The sequence below is a fragment of the Maniola jurtina genome, chromosome 15 (assembly GCF_905333055.1).
Source record: "Maniola jurtina chromosome 15, ilManJurt1.1, whole genome shotgun sequence".
Taxonomy (NCBI): domain Eukaryota; kingdom Metazoa; phylum Arthropoda; class Insecta; order Lepidoptera; family Nymphalidae; genus Maniola; species Maniola jurtina.
The window spans coordinates 10,776,737-10,795,101 of record NC_060043.1 but is presented as its reverse complement, the minus strand read 5'-3'; the positions used below and the strand labels follow the sequence as shown (position 1 = coordinate 10,795,101).

The window sequence follows — 18,365 nt, the reverse complement described above, 5'->3', positions numbered from 1 at the left end:
GTAAATTGAACATCATCAAAGTCCAATAAACTTTTTGGTAACTATGAGGGAACCAGTGTGCGGTGTGCCAATGATCGATGAAGCTTTCTGGTAGCTTCTATTGTTTCAAGTGAGTCAGGGATTACTAGTTTGATTCTAGATTGTTTATAAAATTATATTTTCCAAGTTGAGCTTATTTATTTTCAAGACAACCAGATAAGAAATTTTAGTAAGATTTTGATTAAAAAGATTACCTTGGTCAGCATATTAGTCTGGCCACTCAACGAGGTAACGCAGGCAGCGTTCTGGGCACCCTGCCTCGTTACAGTGATTTGGATGATATTTTTGTTTTATAATTTTTATATTTAAGTATTTTTAACATTTGTGAAAATCTGTATTATTACTTTCTGAATAAAATTGAAGTACTTTAATAAGATTAAAACTTACGCAACTAATAGAAAAGTTTTAATGATTGATGATTGAGTCTTGTTTGCCATCCCTATATTAAAACTTCAAAGGATCTTTGACCCAACATTGGACCAAACCCAATTCCGAGTGTTAGTTTTAAACGTTAACGAGGTAGAAAAACGTGAGCTTAGTTCGGGAACTGAATAGAAACTAAAAAAAAAAAAAACAATGAAAAGCAGGAACACAATGCGACATGACATTCAATTTGAACTCGGACGACGGCCCACGCGTTCAATAATTAACATAATGTACTTTTTCTCCTTTTTGTACTTCCCGTTTGACACTCCATCACTCATGGAAATTCCATTTTCAATGCTGCTATATGAGGGGAGGGGCGCGGGGTGGTCTTTGCATCCGCGCAATGGACATGGCGGTTTTGGGGGTGAGGGGTGGTCGAAAAAAAGATTGTTAAAAAGGCTGGGCCCCCGCGACGGCGGTGTGTGAGTGCGTATGGGTAAAAAACTCACTAATCGATACTATAGATTCTCGAGGCAAGTAGGCTGCGCCGGTGCCACGCCGATTGGCCGGCGATCCCGGTTTTTCCGAATTTCCAGGGCCTCTAACGAAGCGGTGGGTGTTTAGTCTTTCGCAATCGTGAGGACCTTTTCAACTCTCCTCTTTTTACAGTCTAACTCGACGGTCAACACTTGAAAATTAAGCGTGCATATTCGCACTTAACTCTGTCCTTGTTCGCTCTCCGGCCACGTGCTTCGAAAGAAAAACATTAAGAACTTTTGTTTTCCCGTGTGCTCGAGTTTCGCTTTGCTCCTTGTTTTGCTAAGGGGGGTTTGTACGCGGCTTTGTAGAGGTGCAATAAGAAGGATTTGGGTCATCTTAAGTTTAGTGGAGCAACTTTTTAATCCATTGCAATTTTTTGGGAAAACTACAAGGTATATTCTTAGACAAATTAATAAGTTAGATTTTATAATTACCTACACAAATATCTACTACTTTTTATACTACTCGTATTTATGTATGAACATTATTTCTAAAGAAACCGACGAGTACGGTTATTTAACGAAAATATCATTAAAATCAATTACCTAATAATAAATTAATCAAACAAACTAATCAAAATTTTAAATAACTTATCCATCTATCAATTTAATCCATACTTGCTGATATTTTAAATGGGGAAGTGTGTCTCTCTGTCTGTCTGCTAGTTTTCCACGGTCCGTCTGTTTAACCGATTTGACGTTTGGTACAGAGAAAGGTTGCATCCCAGGCAAAAGGACCCTAGATATGTACCTACCTAGATTTTTTATCTCAAAAAATCAAATGGACTCGACTTGATTTTTAAAAACTTAAATGCACACAGACACTGCCGCGGACATCATTAAGTCTAGTTAGAAATAAATCTAGTATTATTACCATTATTTTTTTCTTAATATATTATTTCCATTGAAAAGTTCTTAGCAATTGAACACGGTAAACGGTAAAAGATCAAATCCCGTAAACACCTCTTTCGAAACTGTTGGCATTGTCAGTTTTCTTTGATGCAGGTTCATTGTCTCCCTATTTCACACCGAAGCGATCCCGGTTTCATCCCGGCCTTCCCTTTGACTGCGTTTGTTGCGCTCTTTTGAGAATTAAGTGTTGTTAATACATTCCTGTCAGCTTTTTTTGACGTTGCATTAGGGATGTGGGGATATGCGCTTTGGCTTCACTTTTGAGCGATTATTTTGTTATTGTGTGTAGGGGAGTTACGTACCTATACGTACTGTGTATGTGGGGGATATGATATACTAGCTGACACCCGCGACTTCGTCCGCGTGGATTTAGGTTTTTCAAAATCCCGTGGGAAATCCTTAATTTTCCGGGATAAAAAGTAGCCTATGTGCTAATCCAGGATATTATCTATCTCCATTCCGAATTTCAGCCAAATCCGTCCAGTGCTTTTTGCGTGAAGGAGTAACAAACATACACACACACACACACACACACACACACATACAAACTTTCGCCTTTATAATATTAGTGTGATTCGAAGTACCAGTAGAATAATATAAACACTTTAGAAAAGTTCCCTCTGGTTTAGACATCTTGTCACACCGTATTCTATAAGATGATGAGCGGAAAGTTCGTTAGAGAGGATATTTTTAGTATCTAAGAATTTTATGTGTCACTTAAGAATTTTACATGTCACTCGAAATAACTGACACATCTGCTGAGAACCAAGAAATACTATTCAAAAGTATAATAAATACTTGTGAAGTTGTGTCTGATAAGCTTAGAACTTATTTCTCGATGACGAGGTACACTAAATTACTAGAAACATAAGTAGGTAATCAATGAAATGTGTTTACTTATAGTAAAGCAGTGTTAGCAATGAAATTGCAATCTCCACTATTGGCTTTATATTTTTTCACTATAAGACTCTACTATCATCATCAAAGTCAAAGTCAAAGTCAAAATCATTTATTCAAAGTAGGTACAATTGTACTCCTTTTGATGGTCGAAATCATCATCATCATCATTCTGTGGACTTCCACTGTTGGACATAGGCTTTCCCTCATCCAGCCACTTCCCGCCAGCCTTTTTATATCGTCAGACCATCGTACCTACTGGGGCACACTACGCTTGCTTGTACGCGGTCTCCACTCAAATACTTTCCGGCTCCAACGGCCATCGCCTCTACGACAAGCATGGCCTGCCTACTACCACTGCAGCTTGCTAATAGCTTGGACTACATCAAAGTATTTCCTTCTCCTGCAGATCTCCTCATGTCGGATCTTATCCCTCAGGGAAACTCCTAACATAGCCCTCTCTTTTCAAGAATGAATTCAACCAATCAACAAACAAGTTAAGGTTGCTGAACTTCTAAGACGTAAGTACCAGGGGACTATAAAAAGCTAAGAGAGTGAAGTGCTCAAAGTTAAACAATGTGTGTTAATAAGTGTAGAGAAGTAGTAGGTTAAGAGGGGTCTCACCTCATTCTTGAGGTTGATGGGCTCTTGCTGCGGCCGGGGCGGCGAGTGCCGGCCCCCCTCCGCGCCCTCCAGCATATCAGCCTCGCATCCCGACTCGTCTGAAAATAATACACACGATTAGGTTATGTAATAGTTTTTTTTTCTCTCGTCTGGCTTTACAAAGATTAGCCAATGTCAAGTTCGTAGTTATTTGTAACAAGTTAGTTAAACTATACAAGTATGGACCCCGTCTGTGCCGGCGCTCGCCGACATACGCACGGCACCCCCTTAGAGCGCTTTCCAGTTAGTTTTAACAAAAAAAACACTCCAAAAAGGGAGAGCTCGCCCCCCAGCTAACACCAGCACAGACGAAGTCCTATATAATAGTAGGTACCTAATGAACTAATGATTATTTTTTTAGAATTGTTCCCCTCAAATAAATACTACGCGACAAGATTACAACATGGGGTTATTGAAGGGGCGGATCACCAAATTCCTGAATGGCCGGCAACGCATTGGCAGTTCTTCTGGTGCTGCAGATCTTCATAGGCGACGGTAAACACTTAACATCAGGTGACCCACCTGCTCGTTTGTTCGGTATTTTTGTTTTTAAAAAAACTTGCAGATGTACTAATATGGGGTGCATCTTTAATAAATAACTTTTTATTTTAATAGTCATCCCTTACTTATATATTAAATGCAAAAGTGTGAATGTCTGTTACTTTGTCCTGCAATGGATTGACGTGATTTTTTGCTTGGTTGTGGCTGTTAAAGACCTGGAGAATGACTATATCTGACTACTTTTTATTCCAGATAATCAAACAGTTCCCTTCTTCTTCTTTGTGTGCCTCTCTATTACTGACTGAAGGTCAGCAGTCAGTTGTTAAATTTCTCCTTGTCCCAAGATAATTTAAAACTAAATCCACGCAAGTGAAGTTGCGGACATCCGCTAATATAATTTAAATACAATCAACACAGGAAGGACTATGAATCAAAAGTAAAAAAGTTTCAATTCTTAAGCCAATCCAACAATTTTGACAAACAATTGCAAGAACAGTTTATTAATGATATCTAAAAAGAACCCAAACATCGAGAATTCACGCTGTTATCTACATACACAAGTGTAAATTAAAAATTTATGACACGGGGACAAGTGAAGGTTACAGTAACTAGAAAAGCACTGATAACTTTCAAACGGCTGAACCGATTTTCTTGGATTATAGCTAAGAACACTTTCGACCAAGCAACCTTTCAAACAAAAAAAAACTAAATTAAAATCGGTTCATTAGTTTAGGAGCTATGATGCCACAGACAGATACACAGATACACACGTCAAATTTATAACAGCCCTCTTAGTGGGTTGGAGTTTAAAAAACTGTTTGTATTCTTAAGAGGGGTCTCTCCGTCACTCGCTCCATATAAACGTACTTCGTCTCTCATTGGAATACTAACCAATCATACTCAATGGAATTTTGAGAAACGTTCCGTAAACTAATATCTACTATGTGGTTTTCCAGATTTCCGTTAAAATATTCGGTTTCAAGTTACGCGGTCTTAAAAATTCCCATACAAATCTTTGAGCCCCCTGTAATTTTACACAGTTTTGCACAGTTATTAGTTTCTAGAATATGTCTGCAAAATTTCATGGACTTTGGTTGCTTAATATATAAATGAAATTGGAAGTACGATTGTATGGAGTAAGTGACCGAGAGAGCCCTGTTAAATCCGTCCGATAATGTCACACAAAATCTTGTAACAAAAGTAAATACCGAAAAGAACCCAAACATTCTGCAGCGCACGTAGTATACGAAATAAGGAATGTACAAAAGAACATCCATGACCGTCCTCAACGCGTCTGAAGTAGGTCAAGACCCGCCACCTGGGGGAGGATCGAGATACGTACGACGCAGGATGGATCTGTGTGTGTTACTACTACGCATTGATTTTTGTGTTAAACTTACTAAAGTATAAAAACATTTGTAAAAAAATTTACTGACGATAGTTGAACGTGACAACAAAGGCCGATTGTGCTTCTTTGTCGCTCGTTCCGCGCTCTCGCTTGCACTTCAAGCCTTACATGGAACGCCTCAGAGCGAGGTAACGCCGCATGAGTCATGTTTTTTCGTGCGTGCAGCCGGCTCTATCGAATTATAAGACGTTGTCACGTCAAAAAAACCGGCCGAGTGCGAGTCAGACTCGCGCACTGAGGGTTCCGTACTCGGGTATTTTTTCAAACATTTTGCACGATAAATCAATCATCATTATAATATATATGATATAACCACAAATTCACGGTTTTCAAATATATTCCTTATATTCCTTGTACCTACCTACCTGCCAAATTTCATGATTCTAGGTCAACGGGAAGTAGTAGCGAAGGGTTTTCTTGACAGACACGACGGACGGACGGACAGACAGACAGACAGATAGACAGACGACAAAGTGATCCTATAAGGGTTTCGTTTTTCCTTTTGAGGTACGGAATCCTAAATAAAGAAGAAAAATCTCGTGGAAACTTTGATTTTCCGAGATACAACTTGCAAGGTAGGTATCTCTGTAACAAATAAAATGTTGCCGTCAACTTCGTTCACGTGGATTTAGTTTCTTAGAAACCCCGTGGGAACTTCTTTAAACTTCCGAGATAAAATACATTTTATCCCGAAAAATCAAAGAGTACCCACGAGATTTTTTTTCGGGACATATTACTTACTATTGTTAAGTTCGTTGTCGTCGGGATGCTATCTGTCGTATACAAGGACCCAACAGCTTAATTTGCTATAATCCGCCAAACCCATCTACTTATCCGCCAAACTAACTATCTTTGTACCCGTCAAAAGGATTATGTCTGTGGTGGCGTTAGCTGGCGCGCGTGTGGTGTCTTTTTGGAGTGTTTTTTGCCGGTTTTTGTGTTTCATTGATGTTTTTTGGTGGTGAAACTGACTGGGAAGCGCTCTAAAGGGGTGCCGCGCGTATGTTGGCAAGCGCCGGCACAGACGAAGTCCATACTTATATAGTTTCCCTAACTTGTAAATAACTACAAACTTGACATTGGCTAATCTTCGTAAAGCCAAAAGAGAGAAAAAAAAACCGTCAAAAGGCCATTAAAAGCTAGCGGATAGATATACTTTTGCTGTTTGCATTATTTTATAAGTTTAGATAAGTCATCTTTGGATTAGCGGATTATAGCAAATTAAGCTTTTGGTTCCTTGTATATCACGGACTTATGCAAAATAACGCCTGCTTCATTTATAAATTATCTTATTTAGATTTTTGTGACGTTTTCAGACTTGCTATTATTTACGTAACTAAGCCTGTCTGTCTATACTTACTTGGCTGCACGTTATTTTCCGGTATAACATAATATTGAGGTTTTCATTAAAACGTAATGGTTGACTTATCATAATATTCCTTTCTCTAGAAGGGCTTACGTTTTAGGAGTACTAGGAACGTATTACACTGCAGACTTGTTACTACATGATAAGCTGTTTCTGTTTGCGGGCTGGTGTTTGTGTTTCCTTAATAAATAATATTCAGAGGGTCATATTCTTGCAATCGTATCATATGAAATGTTTTGTTTATATTGTTATTAACAGGGCTCTCTCCGTCACTCGTTTCATACAATCGTAGTTCCAATTTCATTTGAATATTAAGCAACCAAAGTCCATGTTTGCAGATATATTCTAGAAATTAATATCTGTGTCTGTTGTGGTGTTTTAGATTTTTCTAAAAATATGTAGTTTTAAAATTACAGGGGCTCAAAGATTTGTATAAATTTTTTTAAGACCGCGTAACTTTGAAACCGAATATTTTAACAGAAATGTGGAAAACCACATACATAGATATTAGTTTCTAGAATATGTCTGCAAAACATGGACTTTGGTTGTTTAATATTCAAATGAAATTGGAACTACGATTGTATGAAACGAGTGACGGAGAGAGCCCTCTTAAACACGAATGCATTCTAGTAGAGTGCATTTATGGCGAAGGATCTGGGAACCCACCACATTAATAACCCTACCATTATTTGAACAGTAAAAAGGAGACACGACCCTCAGCAATGATTTAAACAATGCAGAGAGTAAGAGAGAATGCATTTGTTTGATTCAAAGACCAAAGTAACATTCAAAGTATGTCAAAAAAACATGCTAACTGATGTTAACTGATGGTGCAGCCTAAGATGGAAGCGAACTAACTTGGGAGGAATATGGCAGTTTCATTAAACATCATACCCCTAAACGCTTTCTACGCGGCATCGTACCGGAACGCTTAATCGCTAGGCAGCACCGCTTTGCCGCTAAGGCGGTAACTAGCCACGGCCGAGGTCTTCCACCAGACCAGACCAAAGACAATTTGGAAAATATAAATTCCGAAACTGCCCTTGCCAGGAATCGAACCCGGGATTCATTTATACCTAAGAGACACACATCGCAATTATAATTTCACCAAAGGCTGCCTGGTTGAGACTGCTTTAAGCGATAAGGCCGCCTTTGTATAAAATTGTTTTTAGTTTTTTTCCTGTTTCTTCCCTTTGTGTTCATTATTTCATGTTTTGTGTGCAATAAAGTTTTTATCTGTCTATCTATCTATAATTTTAGTAGATATGGATTATACGAGTAAAGTTGCGGGGTCATGACTGTGTAACAATCTCGTCCATTTTACCTAATTCGCTCGCTCTCTTAGCACAGAGACCTCTATAGCACAGACCCTAAAAAGTAACAATGGGAACCAAGACACCGATCATTGTACAGCAAATAGGCCCTGTATAAGCAATAGGAACCGATGCCAAAACGTAGCAGCCGTCGAATATGATTGCTCCTAATGCGGCGGGCGACAGGGGGTGCGGTGGGGTGTAGCAGGGGGGTAAGGGAGGGGGGTTACTGCGTCGCGCCGTGTTTCTGACCGAGCAGTAAGTCTGGCTTAATCCTATCGGAAACGCGGGCCCCCATTGAAGATCGAGCACTGAATGTGGGGCACCCATCCCGAGATAGATCCTCGGATATATCTGCAGATATCCGTTTAGATTCTATTAGTTATGATTTGTTTGGTGTTTTGCTCATGTAAAAATCAACATTGTTAAGAGCCAGTTGCATTAGGTATACTGCGCAAGAGGACTTGGCATAGCATGACCTCGAGATAGCCAGATTTAGTGAGGGCTGCTTCCATACATGAGTGCCCAAGGAAGGCAGCTGTTAGAGAGGAGTGGAGGCGGGAGAGTGCCACAATACTCTACATTAAAAAAAGTGATGGCTACGATCGCTCTATCAAAAGAGAAAAAACTGGGAAGAGTTGCGTACTAGGCTGTTAAGTTAAGGTGTGTTCCCGTTAAACTTTGGCCACTGAAATTTATTTTATTTTATTTTTTATTTTTATTTAAAGGTTTACTAGCGATTTAACATAAACTTAATAACTATAATAAATACATTGGTTTTTCTATCATGCTCAACTATGTTAAATCATTTAAAAGTAAACACTACATGCAAATTCCGTACAAATACCACAAAGAGTTACAAAGAGGATATTATGCTAACTAACGATTTTTCTAGTTCAATGCAGTATGAAAGATACATATTATATTTAAAATGAATAAGCAAGATAAAAAATTAAAATTAACTAGGTACATTATCTAATGATACAATTTTTAAAGTTTATACTGTTACTGTTTTCTTATATTTTAAACATACTAAGGTCTTATTTCTAAAATAAGTTTACAGTTCATAAAACCGACTTTCATTTTCTAATGGTAGTTAAACAAAAAATATATATATATTTTGAATAGTGACTAAAATAACAATATGAAAAGTTAAAATATAAATTCATTAATTTTAAGAATACAAAAAATTAATAAAAATAGAAAAGAAATAGAAAAGATGATGCCAGAATTCCATGATTAAGGTTAGGTAGAGAGGTCAAGAGTTAATTTTCTTTAATTAATGTTCAAAATTTGACGGTTAACCTCCGTTTTATTGATATTGTGCAGTATAAAACAGGATAACCTATAGAGAAGAAAAAATTATGACAAGCCGCTCGCGACTTCGGTGTCGTAGGAATTTGAAAAAAAATCTATTCCGGGTTGACATTATACAGGAAACCTCTAATATTTCAGCAAGGTATTGGGCTAAGCGTTGAGACCGTCAAGGCACGGATTTTTCTTTTTATAGGTAGATATATATCTATATTATTTTTAAAAGTTATGCATATTAATTAAAGAGACTGAAGAAATTGTGCATCAATCGATATGTATAGAAGGGGGAACTGTAGGAACTTGAAATTTTGCATGTAGGTTTCCCTGTAACGTAAACTCCACTAAGAAAGGATATAACGAAATTTTAACCAAATTTTTAACAAAAATAAATGTAGACGTCATGGGAAAAGTCATAGATATTAAAGAGATAAAAATATATTATTTTAAACTCGAGATATCAAACGAAGCGTCTCGGAAAACTTTATCCACGTGTAGCCGTATAAAAATGAAGGTCACTGTAACGCGGCTAAAAATAAAATGACTTTCTTCTTTCAGATTTTATTTCAATTTAGATATGTTAGTTTCTTTGGTTAAAGATAGTATTTTTTTATGAAGCGAAGCTTAGAGTTTACATACTCAAGCTAATTTAAAATTTACGTAGATTTTTTGATTTTATGCAGCGTCAATAATAATATTTGAGGAAAATGATCAGTGGATTTTAACAAACTTCAGTGAATTTCAAAGTGGAAAACTACTGTACCTATATGAATAAAATACAAAGTGTTTAGGTAGCTATTGCCTTCTTGCCTATACCGCACAGTAGCAATTAACATGAAGACAAAATTCCACACACCTTACTAAGTTACTACACATTTATTAATATTTATTTACCATTAGTCAGTATGTGTACTTAATTGAATAAAACACTAAGTATTTTAGGTAGGCATTGCCTTCCTGCCTATACCGAGTACACTGCAGCACAAATGTGCACAAAATATCACATAATATCTTACTAAGTTACTCCACATTTATTAATACCATCCCATAAGTCAATGTGTGTAGTTAATTGAATAAAACACAAAGTATTTTAGGTAGGCATTGCCTTCCTGCCTATACCGAGTGCACGCACTAACGCACTGCAGCACAAATGTGCACAAAATATCACATATCTTACCAAGTTACTCCACATTTATTAACACCATCCCATAAGTCAATGTGTGTAGTTAATTGAATAAAACACAAAGTATTTTAGGTAGGCATTGCCTTCTTGCCTATACCGAGTACACTGCAGCACAAATGTGCACAAAATATCACATAATATCTTACTAAGTTACTCCACATTTATTAATACCATCCCATAAGTCAATGTGTGTAGTTAATTGAATAAAACACAAAGTATTTTAGGTAGGCATTGCCTTCTTGCCTATACCGAGTGCACGCACTAACGCACTGCAGCACAAATGTGCACAAAATATCACATATCTTACCAAGTTACTCCACATTTATTAATACCATCCCATAAGTCAATGTGTGTAGTTAATTGAATAAAACACAAAGTATTTTAGGTAGGCATTGCCTTCTTGCCTATACCGAGTGCACGCACTAACGCACTGCAGCACAAATGTGCACAAAATATCACATGTCTTACTAAGTTACTCCACATTTATTAATACCATCCCATAAGTCAATGCGTGTAGTTAATTGAATAAAAACACAAAGTATTTTAGGTAGGCATTGCCTTCTTGCCTATACCGAGTGCACGCACTAACGCACTGCAGCACAAATGTACACAAAATATCACATATCTTAGTAAGTTACTCCACATTTATTAATACCATCCCATAAGTCAGTGTGTAACCGATAGCCGATCCTCGATCGTCATCAAAAGCCGGGACTTATCCTGCCTCCTTCTACCTCGTGTAGGCAAAGGGGGGGACATTACAAATTAATAGCACAAAGACCGGCCGCAGATCGCCTGCGAAAATTTACAGGCACCAGACACTTATAGTGCACTGCAGACGATAAAGGCTACGTAGGCACGTATTATATATTAAGGTCGGCTATTTTGGCACTGGGCTACGTGTAGTGTAGTGTTTAACACCCTTTGTGACTTAATCTTTTGTCGCCTTCGTACGTTGGTTTATTAGACGCGACGAATAAATTCTTCTACGTTTATAAGGTCTGTAATTTTAGCTTTGGGTTACTTGTAGCACACGAGTTGAGAGATCACTATAGTGATAAGGTCCCGTAGGCACGTATTATATATTAACAGGGCTCTCTCCGTCACTCGTTTCATACAATCGTAGTTCCAATTTCATTTGAATATTAAGCAACCAAAATCCATGAAATTTTGCAGACATTCTAGAAACTAATATCTGTGTCTGTGGTATTTTAGATTTTTCTAAAAATATGTAGTTTTAAAATTACAAGGGCTACGAACGCCACGAACGAAGGGGACGCTACGAATAAATTCTTCTACGTTTATAAGGTCTGTTATTTTAGCTTTGGGTTACTTGTAGCACATGAGCTGAGAGATCACTATAGTGATAAGGTCCCGTAGGCACGTATTATATATTAACAGGGCTCTCTCCGTCACTCGTTTCATACAATCGTAGTTCCAATTTCATTTGAATATTAAGCAACCAAAATCCATGAAATTTTGCAGACATTCTAGAAACTAATATCTGTGTTGTGGTGTTTTAGATTTTTCTAAAAATATGTAGTTTTAAAATTACAAGGGCTACGAACGCCACGAACGAAGGGGACGCTACAAATAAATTCTTCTACGTTTATAAGGTCGGTTATTTTAGCTTTGAGTTATTTGTAGCACACGAGTTGAAAGATTAATATAGTGATAAGGTCCCGTAGGCACGTATTATATATTAAGGTCGGCTATTTTGGCACTGGGCTACGTGTAGTGTAGTGTTTAACACCCTTTGTGACTTAATCTTTTGTCGCCTTCGTACGTTGGTTTATTAGACGCTACGAATAAATTCTTCTACGTTTATAAGGTCGGTTATTTTAGCTTTGGGTTACTTGTAGCACACGAGTTGAGAGATCACTATAGTGATAAGGTCCCGTAGGCACGTATTATATATTAACAGGGCTCTCTCCGTCACTCGTTTCATACAATCGTAGTTCCAATTTCATTTGAATATTAAGCAACCAAAATCCATGAAATTTTGCAGACATTCTAGAAACTAATATCTGTGTTGTGGTGTTTTAGATTTTTCTAAAAATATGTAGTTTTAAAATTACAAGGGCTACGAACGCCACGAACGAAGGGGACGCTACAAATAAATTCTTCTACGTTTATAAGGTCGGTTATTTTAGCTTTGAGTTATTTGTAGCACACGAGTTGAAAGATTAATATAGTGATAAGGTCCCGTAGGCACGTATTATATATTAAGGTCGGCTATTTTGGCACTGGGCTACGTGTAGTGTAGTGTTTAACACCCTTTGTGACTTAATCTTTTGTCGCCTTCGTACGTTGGTTTATTAGACGCTACGAATAAATTCTTCTACGTTTATAAGGTCGGTTATTTTAGCTTTGGGTTACTTGTAGCACACGAGTTGAGAGATCACTATAGTGATAAGGTCCCGTAGGCACGTATTATATATTAACAGGGCTCTCTCCGTCACTCGTTTCATACAATCGTAGTTCCAATTTCATTTGAATATTAAGCAACCAAAATCCATGAAATTTTGCAGACATTCTAGAAACTAATATCTGTGTCTGTGGTGTTTTAGATTTTTCTAAAAATATGTAGTTTTAAAATTACAAGGGCTACGAACGCCACGAACGAAGGGGACGCTACAAATAAATTCTTCTACGTTTATAAGGTCGGTTATTTTAGCTTTGAGTTATTTGTAGCACACGAGTTGAGAGATTAATATAGTGATAAGGTCCCGTAGGCACGTATTATATATTAAGGTCGGCTATTTTGGCACTGGGCTACGTGTAGTGTAGTGTTTAACACCCTTTGTGACTTAATCTTTTGTCGCCTTCGTACGTTGGTTTATTAGACGCTACGAATAAATTCTTCTACGCTTATATGTGAAGCAAAGGTTACGTTGCTAATGAAAATTAATTATTGTAATTATTAAGGCTATTTTGGCATTGGGCCTATTTGTGGGCATATCTGTTGAGTTGCCTTAATCTACACTACGAATAAATTTTTCTACCTACGTTTATGAGAAGCAAAGGTTACGTTGATAAGTACTATATATTATTATGTATAGCAAGGTCGGCTGTTTTGGCACTGAACATTCATTTCTAAAACGCGATTCTTAGCCTTCCTCATCCAAACACTTCCAGCCACCCGCCTTAGGTATATTATGTATTAGGTACGCAGTTTCCACGTTAGAGCTTTGATTCCTACAGCCATCGCTTCTACGCCTGCAAAATTTCATGGACTTTGGTTGCTTAATATTCAAATGAAATTGGAACTATGATTGTATGGAGTAAGTGACAGTGAGAGCCCTGTTAACGCACTATTTTGTCACAAAATATATAGATACGTATGAGTTATTTTAGTTCAATTGTTTATCATTGATATCCAAGTATTTAACGCCTTTTGTTACACAATGTTTTCGCCTTGACACGTAAGTTTTTAAATAAAATGAACTTTCTTGGACGGCTGTTATAATTCGGAGGTTACGTGAATAATGGGTACATTATGGTGAGCTATTTTGGCACTGCATAACGTTCTAGTGTTCAAAACTGGGACGGTTTAATAAATAGCTTTTGTCACTTAATATTTTCTCATGTTTTCCCACCAGAGATGTGATATGCTAAGTTTCTATGGATCTGTATGATAACATTTTTATTGCTCCACATAGCTCAGCATTCGTGGAAACGGGTTCTATGTAGCTATGTTTTATATGAAAGGACGCGTGCTATGGATGAGAGCTACGGATGGGAGCTACGTTACGGATGGGAGCTCCCATCCGTAGCGTAACTCCCATCCGTAGCTCTCATCCCATCCATAGCGTAGCTACGCTATGGATGGGAGCTACGCTAAGGATGGGAGCTACGGATGCGCGATTATGTAACCCGGTGCTCACAATGTCGATAACATAGGCGGGCAGTAACTCTACAGCATAAGGATTAAGGTGTTGGGACCCAGAATAATTTTTCATGGGAAACGGAAACTTCTACTAATAGATTTAAAAAAAATGCAAATCGGTCCAGAAACCTCGAAAAAATTTGTGTATCTACATATATATGTAAGTTAAAAAAAACGGGCGAATTAAGAACCTTAAAAAATTCTCATTTAACTAAAGTAAATTGCAATTTTTCTATTCGCTAGTTTCTTTTTCCTGTTTACGATGGATAAACGCGAAAGTTTGTGTGTATGTAAGGATGTATGTTTGTTACTTTTTCACACAAAAACTACTTGACGGATTTGGTTGTTGGAATGGAGATAGATTATACCCTGGATTAACACATAGGCTACTTTTATACCGGAAAATCAATGAGTTCCCATGGGATTTTTAAAAACCTATATCCACGGGAACGAAGTCTTGGGTATCAGCTAGTTTTGTTCACAAATCTCTTATAGAGATGTCTAACAGTTATATCTACCTATCCTTTTCACCATCTTCCTAGCGGATAAGGAGAGTAATTTTGTCAACACACCGAAACACCGGAGTTAAGTTTAGGGAAAGTAAATTAAAGTAGGGTGTAGACGGTAAAGACTATTTCGGCGCTGGGCTGTGAACGTGTAAATTTGCGATGCTTAACGCCCTTTGTGAGTCAATCTTTCGCCGGCTTGGCGTGTTACGACATTTATGAAGCTAAGTCTAGGGGAAGTTTAGATAAGTCCCATTTAATTATAGTAAATTGAAATTCTTCTTCTTTTTTATGGTTTCTTTTTTCTGTTAACTACTACTTATTATTTTGTTCATCTCTCCCCGTATTATACCTAAATGCGAAAGTAGTTTGCTAGTTTGTCCTTCAATCAAGCCGCAACAGAGATCATTAAGAGGTATAGTTGTATAGTTAAAGGCCTGAAGAGTGACATAGGCTACTTTTTTTATCTCGGAAAATCAAACAGTTCCCAAGGGATTTTTAAAAAATTTCCACGCAGACGAAGTTTTTTATAAGTGCAAAATCTAAAACCATTCGTTCACTAATAATCAAAAATGTTCTGAAATAGAACAAAATAAGTCCGTGTATTTTAAAACGTCTCTTCCTTCATTCATCGCTTTTCATTTGTAGGTGAGTTTTTATTCCAACGGGACGAGGTCCGTAACAGTTCCCGCGTACAGGATCCTAGAACGAGTTCGCAAATCTCGAAAACTTTTATGCTTTTCGTAAGTGTTGTTACTTGTTAGTATTAAATTGACTTGAAAAATCTTATTTTTTAGTTGCGCATTCTGTATTTTCAATTTATAACTTCTTCGAATTAACAAGCAGGAAGTTGGTTTTTAATTTGCAAAACTTTCGCTCAAAACTATATCATGATAACAAACAGTATGAAGATGGATAAATTACATCGCGTCTAAAATGAAGATTTATAAAACCACCGAATTGGCGTCACTTTTATAGACCGCTCTATCTCTTTAGCTTTTCTCGTGAGTTTTCTATCTTCTGTCTTACTTAACACGGATTATATTTCATTTTTCGCTGTTCACGCCCGATAGCTGTAAAGAGAAACTCGACATCGAATATCGTTTTCGATTTCCGAACAGTAAAACTTGTACTAGGCGCAACAGACGTCCAACAAACAGAATAACAACGATCCATTAGTAAGGATCGCTGAATACTTAACGGAGATTATTTTACAGTGTACCCTTTACGCTTAATGCTTTTTTTCCGTTCGCCTCGAATATCGGGGCTTTAACGAATGCCATCTACAAAAGTAAGCGGACAAATTGCTTCTAAAACAACAAAAGCCGACCGGAAAAATTCACAATCGTACCAAATCATTAATCTCAGAAACAAATGGAAATCGGCCGACATCTGCTGTACTGTGCTCGAAAAAAATGGCTGCCATAGTCGACAGTTGTCACGTTATTCTCGACGGGATTAATTAGAAATGCGATTAAAAGCAAACAAAACAGGGAATGGTGAACTTAAATTAATGAAAAATTACCACCCTCCGCGAGCTCTCGTCAACTCTTTTTTTTACGGGGTCGCTCCCGCGCATTAAGCGGCTTTAATTTGAATTCGAAATTAGAATTACGCGCGCTTTATAATTATTGTTTTTTTTTCGGGCGGCGGCCGATGTCTAATACAAGAGGTTGATTATACAGCCATTATGTGTTTTTAATGCTATGTGTTTATATGAGTTAGTCATATTATTACCAACTTGGTCATTCCACGAAATATTAAATGTCCATTATTCAAATGCGGCATTAGTTACGATGGCATTATTTTACTACAGACTAACCTTCACCATCAATCCATCGGCAGCCCAATACTGAGCATGGGTTTTCTCTAAGAATGAGAAGGGTTTAGGTCTTAGGCCATAGACATAGTGACAGACTTTACACAGCTTTGAGAAAATTATGGAGAACTCAACGTGTAGGTAGAGTTCATCACGATATTACCTTCACCATATAGAAAGTCCGGGATCGAACCCTCGACCTCCCAAATTGAAGGCCCACGTCTTAGACACTTAGCTATTACCACTCTTCCGCTTTATTTTATTGTTCTATTGAAATTACTTAAAAACTTGTACCTAATGTTGGTTATTTATATGTTCATTGGTAATTTCCTATTGTTTTCATAACTGGGGAACCACCTATGCTGTGTCATGCTCTCTTTCACGTCATTTACGCTTGTGTATTAAAATAACATTGTAAATAAGTATCTAATACTCATAAAATGTATTTGTGAGTCATAATGAACAGGAAACCTTGTGCCCTAATATCTATTTATTTAGGCCTTTACTAAGAAATGAAAATTTTGCGTAGTCTGTTAACTTTTTTTGTACACAATATTTTGACTATATAAGGTAGTTTTGTATATAATTTATTTTAAATAACAACCTTATAAAAATGCATAAAAAAATTACAGAAAGTGAAAATTGTCCTTTTAAAAAAACGTAGGTAATACTTATGAATGTTGGCAAAGAGAACTTTTTTGTACACAATTTATTTCAGGCTGAATGAAACGTTGCCATTGCCTGTTCTACAAAAAAAAAGTCGGCTTTCCTCGGAGCGCGTACGTAGAGGGCCCTTGTCGCGCACTCGCCGTACAAAAGCACTCATCATTGCCCTTCGGGTGTCCCGATCACTTATTATTTCCGAACGCCATTGTTCTAAATTTAAATTGCGCGGTAAAAATGTGCGTGCGGGTCATTCAGATTTTTTTTCATTATTATTAGAATGCATGTTTGAATTTTAGAACGAATAATATGAATAAAATAAAATAAATTACTTATTTGCGAATGCGAAGATTTTTAAACGTAATCAGAAGAGAGTAAGAAGTAATCGTAAGAAATTCATAGTTTCTATTTAGTTTAGTTTACAAATTAATGATTTGAAATGTTTGATTTAGTCAGAAATTGTTTTTAAAACTTTAGATATTTATAGTGATTTCTTATAGGTTGCATTATTGTATGTTGAATTGATAATACTAGGTTCAATAGGTTCTAGTGTGTAAGGGACACCAAGTCATTGATTGCTACTACCGCAATGACAAAATCCTTTGAGCTTAAATTTATTATAGTTCGCCACTTCAAAGTTCAAACAAAAAGTTTATAGCAGCAAACATCAAGGGAGGTAACGCGCGAGGAAATGTGGTGGTAATGCGTGATTTATGGGAAATTACACATGCAAGTAATTGCAAATTTTATATGCATGCACTAGTTATAATGTCTGTGTAATTATAGGTCATTTTGGTCATTTGCTATTTTTAGGGTTCCGTCTCTCTAGAGAAAAAAGGAACCCTCATAGAATTCTTGTCTGTCTATCTGTCGCGTCCATCAAGATGTCGTGTTTTTTGGAATTAAAACGTATAGGATAGGTTAGGAAACTATAATATAATATAGGATAGGAAACGTGAAGTCCGTTGACCCAGAATCATGAAAGGCAGG

The 18,365-nt window shown here is 37.1% G+C and overlaps 1 protein-coding gene across 5 annotated transcripts in view; it reads right to left on the bottom strand.

The window, feature by feature from the left end:
• Window positions 1-18,365, bottom strand: part of LOC123872828 (POU domain, class 6, transcription factor 2) — a 220,366-nt gene that overhangs the window by 169,706 nt on the left and 32,295 nt on the right. For all 5 annotated transcript variants that reach the window (XM_045917381.1, XM_045917385.1, XM_045917386.1 and 2 more), the window contains one exon: window positions 3,378-3,475. In XM_045917381.1, the coding sequence (XP_045773337.1) occupies window positions 3,378-3,452 (75 nt within the window). In that variant the 5' untranslated portion in view covers window positions 3,453-3,475. The remainder of the gene's footprint in view (window positions 1-3,377; window positions 3,476-18,365) is intronic.